At 39.6% G+C, this 15,134-nt stretch overlaps 2 protein-coding genes across 2 annotated transcripts; both read right to left on the bottom strand.

Moving 5' to 3' along the window:
- Window positions 1-7,863: 7,863 nt before the first annotated feature.
- On the bottom strand, window positions 7,864-9,890 carry pomp (proteasome maturation protein). Its single transcript, XM_034212025.1, has 6 exons — window positions 9,760-9,890; window positions 9,355-9,452; window positions 8,802-8,862; window positions 8,512-8,613; window positions 8,285-8,378; window positions 7,864-8,192 (listed from the first exon to the last, which is right to left on the bottom strand). The coding sequence occupies exons 1-6, from the start codon at window positions 9,835-9,837 to the stop codon at window positions 8,125-8,127; spliced, it is 501 nt and encodes a 166-aa protein (XP_034067916.1). The 5' UTR covers window positions 9,838-9,890; the 3' UTR covers window positions 7,864-8,124.
- A 1,124-nt stretch (window positions 9,891-11,014) lies between these two features.
- Window positions 11,015-14,800, bottom strand: cunh11orf65 (chromosome unknown C11orf65 homolog). Its single transcript, XM_034212114.1, has 9 exons — window positions 14,676-14,800; window positions 14,030-14,120; window positions 13,856-13,948; window positions 13,726-13,779; window positions 13,415-13,624; window positions 12,179-12,309; window positions 11,705-11,875; window positions 11,503-11,558; window positions 11,015-11,116 (listed from the first exon to the last, which is right to left on the bottom strand). Exons 1-9 carry the CDS (start codon window positions 14,678-14,680, stop codon window positions 11,049-11,051), a joined length of 879 nt encoding a protein of 292 aa, XP_034068005.1. The 5' UTR covers window positions 14,681-14,800; the 3' UTR covers window positions 11,015-11,048.
- Window positions 14,801-15,134: the final 334 nt, after the last annotated feature.

Raw genomic sequence — 15,134 nt, 5'->3', positions numbered from 1 at the left:
AACTAGCTACCATCACATGTACCTTAGCTTGACTTAAATGTATTAAACGTATAGTTAAGTGATATCAAAATATAAATAACTAATGTCATGCTAACATATTAATATTTGCTTGATTCCAGTGTTGAATTTAGCACAATTGCATACAAACGTTAAGGGGTTTTAAGATTCTGAAGTATTATGTTAAAACTCAATAACTTAGATTATTATTTATAGTTTTGCTGAATAGTTTCATGTCCGCTTACCTTAGAAACGCAAAATGCGACGGCAGCGTGCAGATGGGGAGCATGTTAGCTTAGCTTGGTAGCTTCAGCTAGCTCTGGAACTTCCAGCTCGGTGGCAGCAGGTCCCGCCTCGGCTCCGTCTCTTTGCCCTTATTTGGAGCAGGCTGGAGAAGGCGGGAGTTGAACTCTGGCGTCACTGTCGAGCCGTTAGTGGCCGACTCCGCCTACTAAGGGCTTCACGGCAACTCTGCAGAATCCTATGGGTGACGTCACGGACCCTACGTCCATTTATATATACAGTCTAGACTCTATGGTAACAACGGATGTCACTACCCGATCTGCAGCTCTGCCCGATCTGCAGTGCGCATGTGCGAGATGGTCCGCCATATTGGACAACTCCGGACGGCAACCCAAGTAGGACAAAATTGACACAGTGGCTTTTGGCAAAGCTCAAAAGGAAAACTCGAGAGAGATGAGTTATTGTTATTACGACGTGACTTCACTATTATTTAACAACTCTTTTTATTGGGTTCTTTTATTTGGGGTTAAGTACATTGTCAGAATAAGTGAGGAATGAATGTAACTTCTGTTAGACAGCCATATGCCATACATTTTTGCACACATTCACAGTAAATATGTATTCAGTAAGATAGCTGTCTAACAGAAGTTACATCCATTTCTCACTTATTCTGACAATGTACTTAACCCCAAATAAAAGAACCCAATAAAAAGAGTTGTTAAATAATAGTGAAGTCACGTCGTAATAACAATAACTCATCTCTCGAGTTTTCCTTTTGAGCTTTGCCAAAAGCCAGTGTCAATGTTGTCCTACTTGGGTTGCCGTCCGGCGTTGTCCAATATGGCGGACCATCTCGCACATGCGCACTGCAGATCGGGCAGAGCTGCAGATCGGGTAGTGACAACGGACATTAAAACGTTGGAGAGCGGGCCCGCAGGGAGGAGCCAGTAGAGGATATATAAACAACCGGACCTGAGGGGTTCGGCCTCTTTTCCCTCTGCTAGCGAGAGCCAGAGACAGCTGCTTTTCTGTCGGACAATATCCTGTTTATGAGTTTACCACGCTTTTTATTAATTAAAGTACCAATTTGAAAACATCTCAGAGACTCCATTTAGTCTCCTTTTAAGCTTCTCTTTCCTGGACACGAGAATAACCATCACAGATTAACAGTACCTAACCAAATTACCATAATGTTAGCTAAAAAGAAAACGGATTTAATTTGTAACATTTGGTTTTATTTACAAGTACAACTAAAAAGATAAATGATTAAGTTTAGTTTAGCTATAAAGCTATCTCACCAGCTAGCTTTAGCTTCCACATGAATCAGCACCTTTGCTTTAGGTATGTAGCATCAGTTAGCTGCTTTGATGTGATAGCAGGTCAATTATGGCATTTAGCATTTGTTAAAAACAGGTCAGCTTGACTCAATATGGACCTAATGTATAGCCACTTGGCCAGGCAGCATGGTGATAGGCCTAATGCCAATCAGTTTGTTCTCCTCTAGATTGGAGCTGTGTGACTTGAACTGACATTTGTGAAGAAAGAAAGGAAGGGGCAGGTGAGAGACAAATAGCATGACATTTTATCCATCTGTGAGATGTGGCGGAAGCAGCGGGGACTGCGAGGGTGTCTGACATTTGATGATGGCGTGGGAGAAGAGGCCTGTCCTTTACAAGGTGTGGGAGTCAGGTTTAAATTGTGTTACTTCACTGCGATTGATGTAGAGACGTCCCCCACCCACTAAGAGGGAGACATGAAGAGAAAGAAGGAGGGAGAGTTTAACACCCACGACAAATTGATGTTAGGCTACGCACCATCAGTCAAATCCCCATGAAAGGACAGGAAGTTGTCTATTTTGATTGCACACATCCCAGGCGCCTTCTTGTTACGAGGAATTTGCATTGCGACCTATATTTTTCTGCCTATTGACAATTAGATTTAAGAGTTTCAAAGTATTCAACTCAAGCAGCTTTTATATCATCAACTTGCCTAAAAGGGGAGATAAGAAGCCTGCAGTTTTCCTGTCAGTGGGTGCTGCTGAGGCGCAGGCCGTCAATAGAGAGGCTGAGAGAGCCAGCGCGCAGAATAGCATCCGCCTCCCACAGAGGCTCCGCGGGAACGCACATATTCTGGTGCAATAGCTCCAATCAACAGCTATTTAAAGACTGCAGAGCGTGGGTTCAAGTCTGAAACTAGATAGCGGAAAAACATTTGATTATTTTTGCATCAGAGAACTTCTTCTCTTTGTAGTTAAAGAGGAAGCCAATGTGTGATTATCAGCCACAGGTGTAAATAGAAGTTTATTATTCATCAGGGGAGGTGTATTGATATACTGTTAAGAAAAGAAGTGTGCACTGTATAGCGGAAAAGCTGATCATTAGCATTAATTAAGACTAATCTCATTCCCAGGAAGTTGAAGTGCATCTGTGACCATGGCAACCCGCTCCTGAATGGTGAGTGGCGGTGAGGCTCGTCGTCTCTGCACTTCCTCCGGCAGTCATTGTGATTTGTGGAGCAATTACCACGCAGCTAGAGGAGAAGCAGCACTTCAGCGAGACAAGTCACTGTCCTGCCTAATGCGTGACATCCTGCCGCTGTCTGCTACCACGGGCTCTCACTCAGGGGCCAGCACCTGAGTCTGGAGGGGGAGGAAACCACATGTTATGTGTGAGTTGAAGATGGAAATGGGGTCGAAAAGTTTGCTTTGGGTAAGAAGGTACGGGATGTCTGAAAGCTGAAATATAAAGTCAAGCAGAGAGTGTGTTGGTTTACTAACTGGGATTAAAAATAGCTCTGCAGCTCAGTGAACGGTGCCCTGAAACAAGAGCTAAATCACAGAGGCAGTGTTTGTGAAATCTCACAAGAGAAGATATCCTCCCTACACCAAAACAAGCTTTATTTGCCTTTTTTCATAAATGCGTCTCCCTGACATAATCGTAATTATGTCTTATCTGCCTTTGACTGTACATAAACAAAAGTGTACAGAGCTAGTGGCTCAGTCAGTAGGGGCTTGGACTGGGAGCCGTAGGGTCGCCGGTTCAAGTCCCCGACCAGACCTAAATATGGAGTGTGGACTGCTACTTGGAGAAGTCCCAGTTCACCTCCTGCCCTGCCGTGGTGCCCTTGAGCAAGGCACCGGACACCCCCATTGCTCCCCGGGCGCTGTACAATAGCTGCCCACTTCTCCTAGTACTAGACTCCTGGTACTAGGATGGGTTAAATGCAGTGGCCAAATGTCACTGTGTGCTCTGCATGTGTGACCATTAAAGAGGGGTTTCATCCCTCCCATTCTTCTTCTTCTGTTTTATGGGCACGGCGGTGCTTTGAGCTACATCCGTTTGCTAACATGCTCAAAATGACAAAGCTACCATGCTAATGGTAGAGCAAGTATTGGTATAGTTTAAAATTGTCGATTAGTACTCAACAATACAACCTGCATCTAAGGCCAACAAGGATGTCATACAGTTTGCAGATATTTGGTCAAATTTGAAAATATTGCCCGAAAGATAGCGTTAGATGAAAGTGTTAAGTGTTTACAAAAGTGATTGCAATTCATCCTAAGTGCCTAAAGGAAGTTTTAGGGCAATCCATCCAACAGTTGTCAAGACATTTCCCTAAAAAACTAAATTATCCTGTCGACCATAATTCATGCAACTTGTACAAAAGTTCCAGCCTGGACCAACATGGTCACCACAGAGCTATGTGTAGCTAAAGAGCCAGTCTGCAGCAACTACAGTGCACAGTTTAATTAAAGACTAACTCATACAGTCACAGATAAATATGTTGTACCAAGATCAATTTGAAGGTGTACAGATTGTAAAGAATAATGGATTTTAGTGTTACACCCCACACAGTAAATAATGAAAGAGTCTCTTGTTCAGGTCAAAAGTGAGGTTTGTGTGTACTCTACTGACTTCAGTACCCTAGTGTATAGTAGGCCTACAAGCTCCATGGACATTTTAAAAAGAGATCACTGGAGCAATGCACTTTGTAATGCTTGCTGGATATTTCCAGGCATTGCTTTTACATGCTGTATAATCTGGATTTGCTCAGTGACAGCACATGCAATGTTAGCAGAAAAGTCACTGTGGATCAGGGGAAAACATATCTAGTGTATTACAGTATGTATCATGGCTACCAGCTGGCCCGGGCTGACCCACAGGGAGTGTTATTTGTTGTCAAAGACAGCATCATGAGGCTTTAACAGCCTTGGGCTAAGCTGCTTTCCAGCCATGTATGAAGAATGGCATCAGGCTATCAGCTGAGTCCCCTTAGATCAGGGGTTCTCAAAGTGCGGCCCGCGGGCCAATGGCGGCCCTCGGAAATGTTTCTGGCGGCCCGCGATGTGACACGCTGAAATGCATGCGTTATATTTTAATCCTCCATGGTTCGTATCTAGTAAGAATTATAATGGAATTTAAGAATGGTAAAACTGCGCCCCCTGGGTTGTCATTCCTAAATTATGAATGACAGCTTGTGGAAAGTTTGCTAGACTACTGGTTGCATGGCAACTAGGCATCTCGCGAGTTGCGGTTAAGCGGAAAATCTGTTGTAAGTTATCATAATCAGAAACGGGAGTTAGCTAGCGATTTTAGCTAGTCACTGTCTGTAGATAACCCAACTTTGTGTCCTCTGCAAGTTCTTAATGTATACTGTATGTATAATTGGTTAGTAAAATAAAGAAAGGATTTGTTTTGGAATTATTTTGTGTTCCGTTTTTTCTTGGGCGGCCCTCAATCCAATATTGGGTACCTAAATTGGCCCTCACTCATCAAAACTTTGAGAACCCCTGCCTTAGATACTAAAACTAAATGTTCATAGCTGAGCCTTTACCAGCACAGGACCTGTTTATCTAATGTACTGGATCAGAAAGTGGGTTAACAGAAACACTGCAGGACAATGTGAAAAGCTCAGTGTGGATTAATACTGCCATCTTGTGGTCAAGGAGGAGATGTAAATTGAGGACGTAAATAACCAGCATAACAATTTAATTGAAAGCTACATCAGACAGTAAGTAAATGATTTGGAGATAATACGAATCTTATATATTCACTTAAAATAATAAATTGAATGCAGGACTATTACAGTGTATTTATGGGCCGTTATTATTTGTTTTGTCTCGGAAAGTAAGGCTGACAGTTATCAAAGAGTATTTTAAGTGTCAAGAGAGAAATCCGCATATAGATCAAAAACGGTCACAAAGCTCGTACACTAAAGCAATTATAACCATACACTTTCCTTTGATAACCAGTAAGCCTTACTAGCGAGACACTGTTAGTAGTTTTATAATAATACCTGACGTATGTGGCGGAAACTTGGGTCGGTAAAAGTTAGTACGAGTTCATAGAACGGAGAAAAACAGTATAACAAAAACTCACCCAAGTGATGGCTAACTGTTAACTCACGTGCATGTGTACGCTCTGCTTCCTTTAGGATATCTCCTCATTCTCGTTGACTCCAGGGTCAAGAAAAAAAAAGTTCGTTTATATTCTTATATATCTAGCATCCATGATGTGTTAATTGTTTGCATGTAACGTTAGTTTATCTAGCATACAGCGGCAACATAGTGAATTGCTGTCAACAAGGCCTGCAGCAGACGACATGTCGGACGCATGGCGGCTTGTTTGTCAAAGCGTATTCATATTAAACGTGAAACAAACTACACGCCATTTGCTCCGCAGCAGGAATACATGCGCCAGGTGTAAAGTAGATCGCATTGATGATGAGATGAGATTTCTTGCTTTACAGTTAGCTTAGATAAGTTAAAACGTTTAAATGTAACTGAAAATGTGCATTTGGATGTTGACAGGTTACCATAAACAATACAGCATACCCTATAAAATAAAGTAAATAGGCTGAATTTTTATTATAAAACTGTTCTGAATCTACAGCCACCACTCAAATCAATAACATGCCTAACATTAAATAGGTCAAGCTCCTTACTTTTGATTATCATTTTATCACACACCCAAACTAAATAGATCCAATAAATAACTAAGAAATCCACACTTTGCTCAAACTACACTGTGTTTGTTATGGTGTGTCTTCTCCAGGCTGTCTTCTAACATGATCAAAGTAGCTTTAAAGTGCAAGTTGTTTATGTTGGGAATGACTGACTCCGCGAGTGTATGCCATATTAATTTTTCATCAATAGGGAAGTTTCACATATATTTCCCCAAAGCAAGTGGTTGAAGCTCCCTTTTATGCAATTCATCAGTGTTTCATCAGCATCAGTTTGGCCTGAAACGGGTCTGTTACTGGTTCACCATTAAAACCATCAAAGTAATATATTAAATGTATGAATATCATATAGGCTGCAGTCGGCACATGAAACCAAACGATGTTATTGTATCTATTGTTGATGTATTTATCCCATCTTTCTCTTCATTTTGATTTTTAAAAGTAATGACATTTAGTGTTGTTTCTCAAGCAACTATGTGTTTATAACGTGTTTCAATTTGGCAAAACAAGTCTTTGGTCGTTATGGCTTATTAAAAAAAGTAACAGCAGTAGCAACAACTTATTATCTTTTGTACTATACGTGTTTTACAGTTATATTTCATTGAGTGTAGGAGATTTGTGACTTATAGACGGATTTGTCTCTCGACACTTACTCATCATCTTTGATAGTTAGTCAGCCTCCTAGTTAGTGTCATACTTACCGTTTTATCTTCAAATGCAGCCGGACTATCGTATTGGTTTTGGTTGTACACCATTGTTCAGACTACAGTTATTTTTCAAAGTTCCTATGAACACTTATCATCGCTGCCTATCAGAAAAAATGTTTTTTTGAACTAAATTCTCTGTTGTGACGTTTTTTCCCAGAATGCTCTGCGGGACGGGATTTGTTGTACATTTGACCATTTCAAGCTTATCTACACAAATATGTATGTTGTATTGGCATGGATATGTACTCATAATTTATATTCGTTGTGGACCGTCGTTTTAATAATTCTCCACCGTGTCTGAGAGACACATATCTAAGCTGCTCCATAAGTACACTCGCTACGTCGCTTCTAATTTCTCGGTTGGTCCGACGGCGGTGAGATTTCAATTGATTACTACAGTGAGTTATAGAACCTCTACGTTCCTTCTCTCCCCTGCGCCACCGCCGGCATTGACTAGCCTTTTGACTGTTTTAGCTTCGAGTTTTAATAACATATGTATAGCACATCCTTACAGAGAGCACTAGTAACAATGTTGAGCAGTACAGCATTTGTCTCAGGTAAAAGTTAAACTACATGGTTTTCAAATGTACTCAGATTAGAGTAAAAAAAAACAGTTTACACAATCGCCAGTAGCATGGTATTAGAAACAGTTTACACAATCGCCAGTAGCACGGTATTAGGCCATATGACAGTTTATGAGTGCAACATATAAGTAGTGTTAAGTGTTGCAATGTAGCATAATTGGTATCAAACAGCAGACATCTATAAAATAATGTCAGATTTTCTTTAAAGACTACCCGAAACTGAAGAATAGCAGCTGTTGACAGAATAAACACAACATCCTGTGACCTGATGAACACTTTCAGCATTTGTAATGGATATATTTAGACATGAAACATTATTCTTATCTTGCAAGGTAAAGAATGTATGAAATGAATCCGACACATCACATGAGGAAAGTTATGATGTTTATTAGAAATAACAACCGGATTGGAATCATACAAAAGCAGGACTGAATGCTTGGCTGAATGACTGTTTAAAACTCCAGATCTATGTGATTGACAGGGTGACCCAACACACACACACCCCCATCAAACCCCTTTTCTTTCCCCAAAGATTACCAACTTAATCCCCAAGCCAATAAACAAATGGATGCAGACAAATAATAAACCTAAATCTATGCATGTAGCTGTGTAATATGTGTGTCCATCATATTTTACATCAGTCCAAGTTTGTATTCCACCATCATGTGTGGCTCGCCCATCATTTCACTCTGGGTTGGATCTGCAGGGGAACAGAATGCAAACACAGGTTAAATATATTATTCAGAAAGTTGAGTGAATTGCTGTGTAAAGATGAAGGGCTGAGGTTCTCACCGTTGAGGATGTCCTCAAAGCCAATGGACTCATCATTTCCTCGCAGCGTATCTAGAGCCAGGTTTGAACTCTGTAAGAACGGCAGACGCTGGATCTGGAAGGGGGGGGGAAATCAGACAACAAGAGTTATGGAGGGAGAAGACTTAAAAGAAAAAGCAATGTACAGGGACAGGCGAAAGAAAGAAAATTGACAGTCAGGATTTGGGAGTATGCTGTGTGTGTGTTACCTGTCTAGCGGCTCTGTACTCCATCTGTAGTTTAAGTGGAGCATGCAGACCCTGGATGTTTCTGAGAGAAGAGAAGTTCATCTTGTCCTGGTTCAGCATGAACTGCACACCACAGAAAGACAAACCTCTTCAGTACTTTGGGACAACAAGGACATTTTCACACATTTCACACTTGTTCTGACTTACTGCTACTGATTTGGCTGTAACAAGACATTCTAACTCAAAACAGTTTTGTAGTTAAAACACCAGAAAGAAAATATACTGTGCCGAGTTTTCTAAAGATTACTCACATTTTTCTCGGACAGCTCCAGCGGGTGACTTGGAAGGAGCTCATTCTTTACGCTGGTAAATCTGTGTAGCAACAAAAAGAAACGTGACCAGGTGGAATACAGTATCATGTAAATGTACTGTGGTTTAAAGAGGTGCTGCTATTATAAACTTTGACCAAAAAAGAAAGGTTAGTTCAACATCCTCTTACAAGGGAAAGTAGTCAGACACATAACTGTGTGATGGCAGGATGTAATGGATAATAACAGGTACAAACGACCCAATATTGATTATGTTATAGTTGCGACTAGCAATTTCATAAATGGACAATATTATTGTGTTAATTATAATATTCGGATAAGCGGTAGAAGATGGATGGACAATAATATTTACAACAAAACAAATTGAAATGGGAAATCGTGTTTGGACAACTATCCATGTCAATTAAGTGGAAAACATACAACTAAAACCGGCATTTTTTAACAGTCGCACTGTTTGTGCAAACAATGTAGAATACGGTTAATATATATAGCATTAGATTACACAACAGTAATATTATTTGTTGCCATGTCTCACCCACTACGCAGAGAGTCCTGCACACCATAAGCTCCCTGTGGACACAAGCCTGCCACAGGTACGCTGTCTTTCAGCTGAGAGCGGAGTCCTCGTGTATTCTGTAACAATAAAATATTCACATTCACAACTAATATCTAATAAGAATAACTAAGTTCCAAAAAACAAAAGCTAACATCATCCTTAGCTAAGTTAGGGAGCCTCGTAGTTAGCTAAGAGCTAACTAGCATTAGCTCGAGTGACTAATCAAATTCACAACGTAAATGGGCTTCAGAGGATTCAAAGACAGAAACAAAGATGTGGGCAGGTGGAATAAATACGCGCATAAATATAGAAAACAATTACATTACAGTAAATATGCTAACGATAGAATAAGTCATATTACATGAGATAACACTATAGCCATACCATTGTGATTCCGTTTCTTCCACTTTCTGTTGGACACACTTGAATATCCGGTTGAGTCCCGTTTACATTACGACACATCCGGTTCAAGACGATCCTGTGTACCTTTCACTTGTAAAAATGCCCCGTTGTCTGTTAAATTTGCGCACAGTATGCGTAGTAGGTTTTATTTTAATATTTGTGTAATGTTTGACAGGTCTACCATATCTAAATACTACAATAAACGTCAACATCTTGCATGGATATCTTTATAAACATTCCATGAGAGGTTATAGACGTATGGGGGTATAGCTCAGTGGTAGAGCATTTGACTGCAGATCAAGAGGTCCCCGGTTCAAATCCGGATGCCCCCTCTTTTGCAGCGTTTGAGTTTATATTTCAAATCAATTGAAAGAGAAAAGTAGACAGACACTAACATCAGTGCAATCGATCCATCACATGCTTTTAATTTTAAACATTTCCTCTTCATACACTCCTAACACTCATAGCTGGGTCTCAGAGTAATTGACCAGTGCTCGTCACTTGATGATACTTGATGACATCTAGTAAATATCATGTTATTAGAAAAAACAAAAATAAATACAATAAAATGTCTACAGGCGCCACAAGGAGGGATCACCCTTTCCTCGAAAATACTTTTTGATAAATTATCTAAGAGTGTCTCTCTTAGCAACTAATTTGACTTACATGCCAATTATTGAAGCCATCTTTGTGAATTTGAACAGTACACCATGTTTTCCTTTTTGAAGACTCATTTTACATACATGGAAAGTCAGGGACACATACTGATCCTTTACTCAAAGTTATATATTTGGCGAACAGGCAACATCCAAATGAGACCCTAGAGTCCAGTGATTATCAGAGACATGAATGAATTCTGTGGATGCAGCCAGATGTCTCGAGCTAATATCAGTTTGATCCTTTTCAATGACACAGAGATTCAATAATAGATTGTTGATTGCGGGTAACAGGAGTTCATCTCATTAAAACCCTTTTAATGACTAATAATTATTTGAATATAATCACTTAACCGCTGTAATAGCACAAATCAACATAAACTCATCACATTGATCATATTTTTCTAAAGTGATTATTGCATCGATAATAACTTGATTGCATGAATAATATGTCTCTCGGAAATTATAATTACACTGGTTTGTGTCCTTTCTTTTAGATACAGTAGTGTTGCTCCTGATATGGAGATTATTTTAGAACATGTTTAAATGTGTATAGTTAAATCATCACATAAGCACTGTGATGGTTTTAACATAAATTACTTTATTCTGTATAATCTAACCGTCTTCAGCAGCCACAGCAGCAAGCTCGTGTTGATCTAACCTGGGTGGATATGAATATGAATCTGTAAGACGAACAGGAGGGCAAGAGAAAAATAAATAAAAGGGAGAAGAAGGGAAGAAAAACAGATCAATGGCAAACTGTAGGAAACAAAGCCATGTTCATCAATAGGTTTTCTATTACAGTATGTGAGATTTACACTATAAATTAAGCATTGGTAGTCCTTACTTAACTTTAACAGCAGATGGCGGTACAGCATACCATAACATGATTTCCAATGTGACAAAGATTATATTCCCCTTTACCCCCTTTAGTTTACCTCTTCGGCTTTGCAATTCCTGGATTCCTGAACTCGCTTGCTACATTTGTTTTTATTGTTCAAAGACAGCTTAATAATTCTGTTAGACAAAACTTCAGACTACTACAGATACACAAAAAAAACATATTTACCTTTGCTTGGCTCAGAGGAGTCACTGCAGGCCAAACCTCTCCAATCCTGCATGTACCTGCACAGGCAAGAATATATATATATTATTTTAACAAATAATGAAATAATTTCAAATGACAAGCAGTCTTTCCAACCGAGAGCATCAGAATGTCACAAACGTTTGCCGTTTACTACATTTGTTGACAGTGGAGCAGAGGATCTTACTCCTCAAAGTTGAGAGTGTTGGTCCAGGCCAGAAGCTCATCCAGCTCCCACTCCAGTATCTCAGCATTTCCCTTCTCCTTAATGGTTCCCATCACTTCCTGTGCTGAATTCTCCACCAGTATCGCCATGTGTCGATGCACCGGGTGAGTCTGCAGACGACCCTGGTTATACCTGTATGTAAGTCAAAAGGACATACATGTAATCACACCTTCGAGTTGTATTCCCTAATGTTTTTTATTAGACTCTCACATCTTTAAATATATCACAACATTTGTTTTTTGTTAATGAAAGGGTTTTCAAAAGTCAATAGCAATCTGTCTTTAAGTAAAACTGATGTTCAGCTTTGTGACTGGAATTTGGTAATAATACACAATCGAGGCTAGCCTTAACAGTTATCCTGTCATGACAAATTGAGGTCAGAGGGGCTGTTGCACAAACCAAATGCCTTGCTTTCGAAAAATACATAAAACTCACATGTGCTTCAGCCATTCTATTTTCCTCTTCTTCCGCCACATGTCTATATCCTGTTGCCGCTGCAACCTGGAATGGTGAAAGTCCATTTCCTTGTTAGCGCCGATCTCTTCGGGCTCACTCATGGACGCCACCTATCAGATAGGAAAGGAAACATAAAAACACTGACATCAGCTTTTAGTGGTTAACAGTTGATCTCAAATCTGACCATGTGTTTGGTTAAGTAAATGTACAAAACAGGTGGTTCTCCTTTCAAATTGTTCTAAAGGAAATGTCCATCAAACTACCCTGGCACGATCCAGGCTTGTTTAGTTTTTTCATGACTGTTAGCCACAAAGTGAAAATATCACCTCTCATCTCAGTGTTTCCCCTAGGATGGAGTCATAGCAGCGGTGCTTGGGTCCGGCAAAATGTGAGCACGGAGCGCGTGGAATTTTTCAGTGTGTGTGCGCCCAGCCAATATGTTTCTACAGTATGTGTCTGCCAGCACAAGAAAGGCTCTTGAGGCTCTACAGGTGTATTTTGCTAAATCACCTTTATTGAACATATAGTAACACAAATACTACACATCCACATAACAAACAATCAAAATAAAATGTATGCAATTTAATTATTTGGGGAGGTGAGGTGGAAGATTTTTTTTTTTAAATGTTGAAGTTAAATGCATCAATCTGGTGCACTTTGAGCACAACATGAATGTATGGATACAGCTCTCAACACTCATATGAAAGGGAGCTGTATTCTTTTCAATAATCCAAAAATCTTTAGAATATGATCAAAACCAATAACAAATCATTTAAACTTGTTTATTCTTATCTTATGTTACCTAGTTAGTATTCTTTCTTTTTATTTATGCATATTTTACTAATCACTCCCCTTTTAAACTTTTTTTTTTTACTGTCCTATAGTACACATTGGAATGATTTCTTACTTTATTTTTTACAACTATATTAAATAGATAAAGGTGTGCTCTCTCTAGCTCTCTCGCTCTCTCTCTTGCTCACAGAGGCTGTGTGCTCCTCCGTGGCGATGACGCGAGCGCCACGTGTTATTATTTTAATGTATAAAACAAAAAAGATTAAAATATTTTTTTTTTTTTGTGGTACCTGGCTGGCGCCCCGTAGCAGCGTTACGGTGCTGCTGAATGTATACAGGGGAAACACTGCATCTGTAGTGCATACTTTTCTTTACAGATAAATAACAGGCAGAACTGATAACTTTCTCTGACACGCTCTTCACCTTGTTACAGAAGAGCCTCCAGCTGTTGTTCTCCAATCGCCGGTACCATCCTGATCGGTCCTCCTGCTTAAGAGGCTGGCCTTGTTTATTCTGTTGAGCCACAGGCTTCTTCAGGTCTGGCTGGGTGTAGTCCTTCGGGCTGCTGGCACACATATCAGTAATGGGTCGATGGGTGTAGATCTTGTAATATATGTTGGGTGGAAAGGTCATCTTGAGGAAAAAGGATTAGCAAAATGTAATCAGATATGTCTAATTAGCACATTTACTTAGCTGTTAGGGGATTTAGCGCTTATTCATTATGTTGCTCCTACCCCTCCAAGTCGAAATCTGATGAACACGCCAGCGGCAGCATCCAGCAACTCTGCCTGCCACAGGAAAATTAAATCTCACTATTTATTGTATTTCTTCTTTTCATTTTATAGGGAGTATCATTTCTGTTACCTCTCGAGGATTGACAGATTTTAGGATCTTCTTGGGATCGCGCTGGTTGCACTCATTGATAAGACATTTGACATACTTGAACACCTCTATGCACTACAGTTTGGAAAAGAGAAACAGTTTAAGTTAATGTCTGTTGACTTTTATGTTTGCATGTACTACAGTGTGTACGCCCACCACATGTCTTCTCCAGGCCTTCTGGATTACTGTGGCTGCTACCTGCTGCAGGGTCTCCTGTCGAGGCTCCTGGGGACCCTTGTCCTGAGAGCTGGAGGCATATTGAGAAATGTAAAGAGAGAAAAGGATGAGAAGATGGGTAGAGGTCAGGTGCAACAAAATGAAACTATGAATAATATTTCTTGTAAGGTGCCCTGTTTTTATTCAAGTATTATATGCAAGCACAGTCCGAATCATTATCTGCTTCTTTACACTTTGGCTTAACTTAGGGAAATAGTATACCTCTTGTTCTACAACCTGTATTAACAATTAGTTTGTCATTATTTCACAGACAAATATTTTACATACAAAAAATTGATATATAATGTAATGTAATACAACTGTTGTAGCCCTATTTTAACGTTGTTTCTGATTTTGAAAGCAGAACATTTGATATATAAATAAATATGTGTTGTGTGATACATAATTACATGAATTATTTAAACATGTCAAAGAGTATCCTATGCTACCATTTAAAAACAAAACAAAACACAGGCTACACATCGTGTTTCATGATACATTATTTGATAATGCCAGATTTAACAGCGTGAATAAAACGTTGTTAATTAGCATTCACGCTCAATATATACAAAAAGCATATTCTTACCTCATAACTTCCTCTGTACTTACATGAATGTCTAAAGTTAAAAAGCTAACTAGCTAGTTTAAGCTAAATGCTAACGCGAGTTGAGAGATAATTTCATTAGGCTACCTAGCAACAAGTGGCTAAAGCTGCCGGAACTACTTTCAAAACAAAAGGGTTAGTTGACGGTCAAGTTGATATAATACTGCAGCAGCCACATTTTCGGGTAAAACTATCAAAATACAAAAACGTAGGTCACTTTGTGATATCAATAAAAATGCTGCCTGAAACGACCAAAATGTATGCTTTTATTTTGAAGACAGAATCCCATGCCATATGTGCAGTGTTCTGGCAAAATAAAGACTGGTGCTTCATATTTTCAGTTGATTAAATGTTATAGGGCCAGTCACCAACTTGTCACCAATGAACATGCTGCAGCTGAACGCAATGAATCAAATACAAATCCAGTTACATCCAAAAATA

Source organism: Gymnodraco acuticeps, unplaced genomic scaffold, assembly GCF_902827175.1.
Source record: "Gymnodraco acuticeps unplaced genomic scaffold, fGymAcu1.1, whole genome shotgun sequence".
Classification (NCBI taxonomy): Eukaryota; Metazoa; Chordata; class Actinopteri; order Perciformes; family Bathydraconidae; genus Gymnodraco; species Gymnodraco acuticeps.
The sequence above is the reverse complement of the archived record's forward strand: the minus strand, read 5'-3'. Positions and strand labels throughout refer to the sequence as shown.

Excerpts from the sequence above, each read along its gene's own strand:
- cunh11orf65 (XM_034212114.1), bottom strand. Across the intron at positions 13,949-14,029 it reads AGGCCTGGAGAAGACATGTG|TGCATAGAGGTGTTCAAGTA; the intron begins GTGGGCGTACAC and ends TCCAAACTGTAG. Across the intron at positions 13,780-13,855 it reads AATCTGTCAATCCTCGAGAG|GCAGAGTTGCTGGATGCTGC; the intron begins GTAACAGAAATG and ends TTCCTGTGGCAG.
- pomp (XM_034212025.1), bottom strand. The coding sequence starts at position 9,837 with ATGTGTCGTAATGTAAACGGGACTCAACCGGATATTCAAGTGTGTCCA. Across the intron at positions 8,863-9,354 it reads CAGGACTCTCTGCGTAGTGG|ATTTACCAGCGTAAAGAATG; the intron begins GTGAGACATGGC and ends GTTGCTACACAG. Across the intron at positions 8,614-8,801 it reads TGGAGCTGTCCGAGAAAAAT|TTCATGCTGAACCAGGACAA; the intron begins GTGAGTAATCTT and ends TGTGGTGTGCAG.